Below are 7,698 nucleotides of genomic sequence, written 5' to 3'. Positions count from 1 at the left end.
GCATATATTAAACAGATCTATATGGTTGATTAAATAAGAATTTATTTTAAGCATCATCTTCTAAAATATCGACTTCTCTAGATAAAATTATTGTATCATTTAAAAAGCAAAGTGCTGATTGTTGACTTTGCTATTTGTAATTATAAAGGCGCTTAGATTTTTTTTCAATTGTACATAATTTTGTAATACCACGGATTATGTGGCTGATTTTATTTAAGTACATAGTACAAAAGGCTAACTATCATTTACCATGAAGATTTCGTGCGGAAACTATGTCAATACAAAAATAAAAAATAGATTCTAAAATTGGATTTTTTGCAAATATCTTTGTACCTAGTTACAATTCATATGTGTTGTAAAGCTTGAATAACACATAAATATATGTAATAAAATCCGGATATCAAATTTTGCTCTTTATTTTAAAGATAAAAGAAAAATAAAAGAAAAACCTATTTAAACCACACTCCGAATTAGCAACTTTAGTATTTTTTTTCTCGAAAACTAAAAATAATTGACATGGGGTTTCTTTTGCAATTTGTGTTATTAGGACTAACTACATCGATATACGCCATTAGCTAAAAATGTCCTCCCCCAAGGGTTTCTAAAACACTGTGCGCTGCGCTGTCCAGTTAATTCATCATACAAGTGTATCACAATAATAATTTGTAGTATTATAGCTTCCATTTTTTTTTTTTACAAATACGCATCCAAACAGTCGGCGTATAGAATCAGGTCGAAATTCGTACAACACCAGATCCCTCGTGGTTTGAAGTCGAGCCAAAGAAAGAGAAATGTAGATTGCTCCCCATATTAAAATTCTTTCGTATCGTATTCCTTCACCACTCCCACTATAAGGCTAACGCTAAGGCCACAGTACCAGTCGTGTAATGTAATGTTTGACTATTCTAATGGCTTCATGAAGTACTAGACACCGCCGCACGCTCCTCGCAGCCGTCGCAGCCGTCGCCGCCGTCGTCGCCGTCGCAGCCGTCGCAGTCGCGGCCCAGCGCCGCCAGCAGCAGTGTCTGCATGGGCGCCACGAACACTCCCGGCAGCCGACACAGCCCCGGCGCCGCGCACTCCGCGCCCCACCCTGCGCACTCCGCCGTCAGCACGTGGCCGGGCGACTCGGCCTGTACTCTACCTACTATACTCACGCGTGTCCAGCCAGCGGGGCAGCGCGCACTGCGCCACCAGCCGCGCCTCGGCCGGCGCCAGCAGCCCGCCGCGCCAGTACACACAGCACCACGCCGCCGACACGCACACGCAGCACAGCTCTGCACATAGCACCGCTATACATCCGCTCCACACCGCGCCCCGCACCCCCCGCCCCGCCCGCCCAGCACTCACCCAGCACGAAGGCGGCCAGCACGTCCCCCAGGTACACGATGGCCTCCGCGTCACACAGCCGCTCGCAGCACTCCGCGTACAGCAGCGCCAGGGCCGCCAGCTGCACGCCGTGCCCCGGGCCCCCGCGCGCCGGGCCCCGCGCGCCCGACACCAGCAGGCCCACTGCGAATGGCCCCGCTACCGTGCACAGCGTGCACACTACGCCCGCCAGGGGAGGCAGCGCCATGCGCCCGCACTATACGAATGCAGATTTATGCTAATATTTTTCTCATCTGACGATTAAAAACAGGACATTTTGTGACATTTAAGTCTTTTTGAAAGTAACACAATATTAACAAATCAAAATTAAAACAGCACATTTTAGTATAAAAATCACAATTTTATACGTCTATTCAAGTATTCAAATACTTATTGCATCCATAAATTACTTAGACCAGGTAATTTCCTGTTTTGTCGAAAAACAGAAAATACTGGATCTATCAGGACGGTCCCTGTGTTTACCTGTTGTTGTAATTTGAGAACCGTTCCAAAGTAAAGTAGTCGGAGGACACTCACCAGCAGCCAGGAGTGCAGCGGCGCGGTCAGCAGCGAGGCGACGTACAGCGCGGCGCAGCACGCGGCCGCGTCGCGCGCGCCCAGCGCCGCCGCCAGCCACGCGCAGCCCCCGCCGCGCGACCACAGCATCACGCTGCAACACCACACGTCAGCACCCGCCCCGCCCTCCCCCGCCACTCGCGCCCGACCCGCCCTGCTCACCCCTGCGCGATCCTGTAGTCCACGCCGTCCGTGAACGTACTCACGACCGCGGCCGCCAGCGCAGGCGACACCACGTGCGCGTGCAGCACGCAGGCCGCCTGGGCGCGGCTGGGCTGCACGCGGGGCCAGGCGAGGGCCCCGGCGCGGGGCCAGGCCTGGCTGCGGCCCGCGCAGTAGTGCACGTAGCCGAGTAACAGCCACGCCGAGTACTCGGCGCGCAGCCCGCCTGCACACACATTGCTCCGTCACTGTCTCGTTACATATACGCTGCGATCCACGAAACAGACGTGGCGAATTCAAAGAGTCAAACATATTATACGTACAATACCCATAGACCAGGCAAAGTAGACAAAATTAAGTCGCAACCTAGACATAATTCGCAATCGCATACAGCTGAAAATTAGCACAGATGTTAATTACATCATTATAAACAAAATGTCAAAAATTTTCATCAATCCCATTTTTTTAAGTTTAAGTACATAGATGTACCCTACACTTATTAAAAAAGCAAAATTAGAAATTAGGCCTATGTTTAAAAAAATTATGTCTATAAACCAAAATATAACATACTGAAACCGATACTTCCTGTATACATTGTACATAGGTTTTAATATACATAATTTGAGCAGTGCTTGGGGCACCCATTTTTGTCATTTTGTTTTGTAACTAATTATGTTTGTAACGTCTGTGCCAATTATTAGCTCTATGCAAATGATGTTTAGATCAAATGTCAATATTGACCGGGCTATCATTAAATTAACAAAAGTTTTAGATTTGTATCTACATTAGTAAACAATATGGAAAAAAGATATTTTAAATAAATGGAAAACTTGAGTAAAAGCAGGTAGTTATTTCAGTTGTTGTACTATCTATCAGCAGGATCAACCTGAGTTTTGGCACTGTAGCATGTTACAGCAGCAACATGTTGCTAGACGGCCGAGTCTAAGTATGTGGAGCTGGTCGGGGTATCACAACGTTATTGTACGGTGACAGACCAGTCACTGCCACTCAGAGAACTGCATTGTGCACTAAGCTGTGGGCTAATGCTACATTTGATGTTATTTATTATGCTGCAATGATGCATTCTTATAGCAAATAAGACTCAAGATGCACTAGGTACAAGAGGTAGTAATAATATGTATATTGAAATGATTCCACCATGTTTTAGACTTTATTATAATGTGAAAGTTTAATTTCGTAAATAAAACTTATACCATGCTATGTATGAACATGTGCCCACTGTGCAACCCACATTAGGTGGAAGGTACGCTCGCTGCTTGCAAATTGGTTGCCTCGTAAGACTCGGTCCTCTAACTTAACATAGCCGGCATTAGTGGACTATAATGCGGGGAGCACAGCAGAGCCGCGCGCTTGTCGACTCCACCGCGGCGTGCAAGAGGACAAGTGCGCGGCGACTGCTCGGACGGCCCTACCAAATTATAAAATGTTTCAATTACATGGCGGAGTGCAATGCGGTGTATGATCTACTGAGTGAGCATGCAGTAGTTGCCTCCGGGCGCGCCCAGGCGCGGCGCCAGCACGGCCAGCGTCACGGCCGCCAGCACGCCGCCCGCCAGCCAGCGCCGCCGCGCCGCGCGCCACGCCCGCGCCCCCACCGACCGCCGCCACCCGCTCATTGCTGGACCTGCGCGACCTGCTGGGACGACTCAACTACTCTCGGCGCCACATTTAGACATCTTCATGAAAGCCCTGATGTTTATAAACTTGAATTCTGAATATTGTTTACTTGTATTGTTATTATTCGTTGATAAGTATTTATTATGTTGACCGCACATTCACTACTTCATCCTGTTTCAAATTACGCGCATAAACTTATCTGCAATATACTGCATTGCCGCACTTACGTCATTGCGTGTGAATATTTTGTTGTGTTGTGGTTCACTAACGTCACACGTCAGTATTGTCAAAGTCAATGTCATTGTCATAGCATTGACGTTTTGACATATCTTGAATACAGAGATTAAAAAATAATGGATATGAAATGATTATGTTCAGGTGTAACACAAAATTAATTTATTTTACATGATGTCCCATAGCTTGATAGATGCCAGTATCCGTATACGTTTGGTTCGATTCCACTTTGTTACCAGCAAAAGTAAAAGTATGCAAAAAACGTAATATTAAAATAAACATATATCGTAAGTGACCCGGTTGTGGCCACTTTAAGAATTTTGTCGACTTTGAGGCTTTCTTAACTTATAGTTTTTGTTATCACGAACATATTTCTTGTAAAAAGTCATTTAACATGTATTAACCTTGCCTAAGAAAACCCTTTTTTTAAAGAACGTCCAATAGAAAAATAACTGTATAAAAAAGAAAAAAAAAGGGAGTTTGTGCCATTTTTAGCCAGATTCGTGCCATTTCTGGCCACGGTCGTGTGCCAGTTCTGGCCATCAAAAATACAATAAAAGTAATCAAAATTTATTAATTAAATTTCACATTTTAATTTTCAATGGTTTTCATTTAGTTTGGAAAATATGAAATATTATTACTTCACTTGAATTTAACTTACAAATAAAGAGATCAACATTTCTATGACGTTGGTAAAAGCTGCAAAGTAAACTGACCTCCCCTTTGTGTGAAGGCAATTTATTGCATCTCTGAAAATGAAAAATATGTATTTGTTGATATGTAAAGCCAAGGAAAAAAAGCCACGATAAAATAAAGGGGAAGAAGTGGGGTGTCTATGTACATCAGTTTTGGCCAGCCATGTGGCCAAAGATGGAGAAATTCATAATTATATCTCCATTAGTGGCCACCTTCTAAAAACCTCACTTCAGAAACATATGGCGACAAAATAACTTTAGTTTCACTTAGACAATATATTCTTAATGTAGTATTAACATAAACATCCAAACAATAAGCAAAGATTTAAAAAATAAAAACCAAATCCTCACCCGCTCGCCTTAGCCTTTTTGTTAAGAACTTAACAATTTCACCCTCAACTAAAAACAATGACTTGTTGCATCGAAGTGAAGTTTGACACATTAAAGCTGCCAACGGTATTAGTGTCTCCAATATTCAATATTTTAAATACTGTACATCACAGAGTAATTTATTTGTCCATGCCTTAGTTATAAATATTTGAAGGCCCAAATGGCCACAAAGGGGTCGATGGCCACAACCGGGTCACTTGCATAGAACTTCTTTATTTATTTTATTTTTTCATTTACGTCAGGCATTGAAGGCCCATATTAATACAATAATACTATACTAAAACATGTAAAATACAATAAATACATAATTATGCACTGATTTCTTTTTTTTTTTATTCGACAAAAACTAATGCTTTTATTGATTACAATCCCACCTGATGGTAAGTAGTGATGTAATCGTTGATGGTGAGGCGCACTAGTTTCTTAAGAGCCTATTCACTCTAGACTTGAAGACACCCACATTGTAGTCCGATGGAAAAACCGCAGCAGGCAGATTGTTCCAGTCCCTCGATGTACGCGGAATAAACGACGAAGCAAAACGCTTAGTCCGAACCGTAGAAGTTTCGACAACGTAGGGATGAATACGCGCCGTACGACGGCTTGTCCGATGAAAGAAATGGGATGGTGGAATTAGGTCGTGTAATTCCTGCGCACACTCTCCGAAAAGCAACCTGTAAAACACCGAAAGGCTGGACACTCTACGCCGGTGCTCAAGGCTTTGAAGGTTGGACTTAACCAAATCTGGATCACCAATTAGCCTTTTCGCACGCCTTTCCACCGAGTCCAAAGTTGCCATATTTCGGCACGTATGTGCCCCATTAAAGCATAGAGGGCGTCCTCGGTACCGCGCTGCGGCATGAAGCCATACTGGTTTTTGTTGAGTGTTGGTAGGAAGTGCCATTGGAGTCTACCAACCAGGAGTTTCTCGACTATCTTGCCGAGAACCGAGAGCAGACCGATTGGTCTGTACGATTTTGGGTTGGTGTAATCGTCTTTTCCTGGCTTGCGGAGTATGCACACATGAGCGACCTTCCACTGCTTGGGGAAGTGGGATAGCGACAAGCACTTGTTGGCCATCGCTAGAAACAGTTCCCTGTCGCAGTTTATTGCCGCCATGCAAATGTCCGCCGTCAATCCGTCGCGTCGGGACCGGGAGCTTTCTTCGGATTTTGGTTCTGGAGAACCAATTCCAACTCCGCGGTTGTGAAGGGTGGATCGTCAGCGGACAGTCCCAGAGGATACTTCTCCGCAAGCTTTCTCAGGGCAGTGTGGTATGGTTGCTCGCCATCTGATGAGTCATCAGGGTAGAAGGTTTTCGCCAGGAGGTGAACAGAAGTCCGACCACTTCGCCTTCCTGGTGTTATATATGCGCGTCGAAACCAGCCTTAGTGGTTCCAAGGCTTTCTCGAGACGCATCGAGAAGGTGATCGCATTGTGGTCCGAAGTTGTTAGACTTCTTTGCACTCGCCAGTCTTCGATTCTGCCCAGCAACGACATGCTGCAGGCCGTCACGTCGACTATGCTAGTGCACCACCTGTCCCCCCTATATGTCTCAAATGTTGGAATTTGGCCCGTATTCATAATCTGGAGATCCCGCTCATTGAGGAATGAGTTGTACGCTGCCCCGCGGTGGTTTTCGGAAACACTACCCCACCAATGACTCCAGGCGTTAATGTCGCCCCCTACCAGGATGTTCTGTGTATTGAGTTTAGTTATTGTGTCTGTTGTTTTGTGTATATAAGGCTCGATTTCTTGGTCCCCCTCGAAATAGACCGACAGCACTCCGAGGCCGAGTTGACCCACCTTAAGCAGGACAGCGGCGATATTCTCGGTCACAAGCTGAGAGTCATGAATGACCCGCAAGCCGTTCCCGAAAACAACGATCGCTGTCTTGACCGGTTTTTGTGGTTAAGACTGCACCGGATGGCTTGCGTGCCGGGGTTTTGTTTCATCACACCCGTTCTTCCTACATAGGGCTCTTGAACAAGTGCTATTGAAACTCCCCTTGCCTGGGCCACCAGGTGAAGTTCTTCTGTGGCCAGCTTGGAGCGTTGTCACTTGGATGAAGGGTAAACTCGCTGCCGATCCTATGGATTGTTCGGGGGTGACCGTTTGTGTTGTTTGTGTTCCCTCATGGTCGCCCTTAGCAGTAGGCAACGCGCGACCTCGCTATTCCATCCCATTTTTGGCGTTTCTGGCATTCTTCGCTGAAGGCGGTGTGTGCCAGGTCGCAGCCGGTCCGTTTGGCGGCCTTGCAGTTCACGCAGGTTGGTTCTTTGCCCCTTGCACGGTCACGGCAGTCCCTTCCGTTATGCTCGCCGGTGCAGTAACTGCAGAGCTCCTTGGCGATTTTGCATATGGACTTGTTGTGTCCGTTTGCAAGGCATTTAGTGCACTGAACTAGGGGGGACTGGTCCGATATCGCGCATCTCTTGATGCTAATATGAACCACAGCGAAGTTTTGCAGAAGGTGCTTATTTTACGCCTTCAGCAGATAACACTTTAGAGCGGTTAGCACACGACCGTTCCCGATGGCCCCCTTTCCCATGCTAGGGAGGGGCTTCTAATGGCCTGCCAAAACAGGTGGGCTCCACCTAGGGTGTACTGGTTCAGCCGGTCTACCAGACCCCCTAAA

The 7,698-nt window shown here is 46.1% G+C and overlaps 1 protein-coding gene across 1 annotated transcript; it reads right to left on the bottom strand.

Moving 5' to 3' along the window:
- Positions 1-619: 619 nt before the first annotated feature.
- LOC126912980 (uncharacterized) lies at positions 620-3,959 on the bottom strand. Its single transcript, XM_050707607.1, has 7 exons — positions 3,930-3,959; positions 3,564-3,777; positions 2,107-2,332; positions 1,906-2,038; positions 1,351-1,585; positions 1,158-1,277; positions 620-1,093 (listed from the first exon to the last, which is right to left on the bottom strand). The coding sequence occupies exons 1-7, from the start codon at positions 3,957-3,959 to the stop codon at positions 915-917; spliced, it is 1,137 nt and encodes a 378-aa protein (XP_050563564.1). The 3' UTR covers positions 620-914.
- Between the last annotated feature and the right edge of the window lie 3,739 nt (positions 3,960-7,698).

Source organism: Spodoptera frugiperda, unplaced genomic scaffold, assembly GCF_023101765.2.
Source record: "Spodoptera frugiperda isolate SF20-4 unplaced genomic scaffold, AGI-APGP_CSIRO_Sfru_2.0 tig00000467_1, whole genome shotgun sequence".
NCBI lineage: Eukaryota > Metazoa > Arthropoda > Insecta > Lepidoptera > Noctuidae > Spodoptera > Spodoptera frugiperda.
Note: the sequence above shows the minus strand (reverse complement) of the source record. Positions and strands in the feature narration are given on the sequence as shown.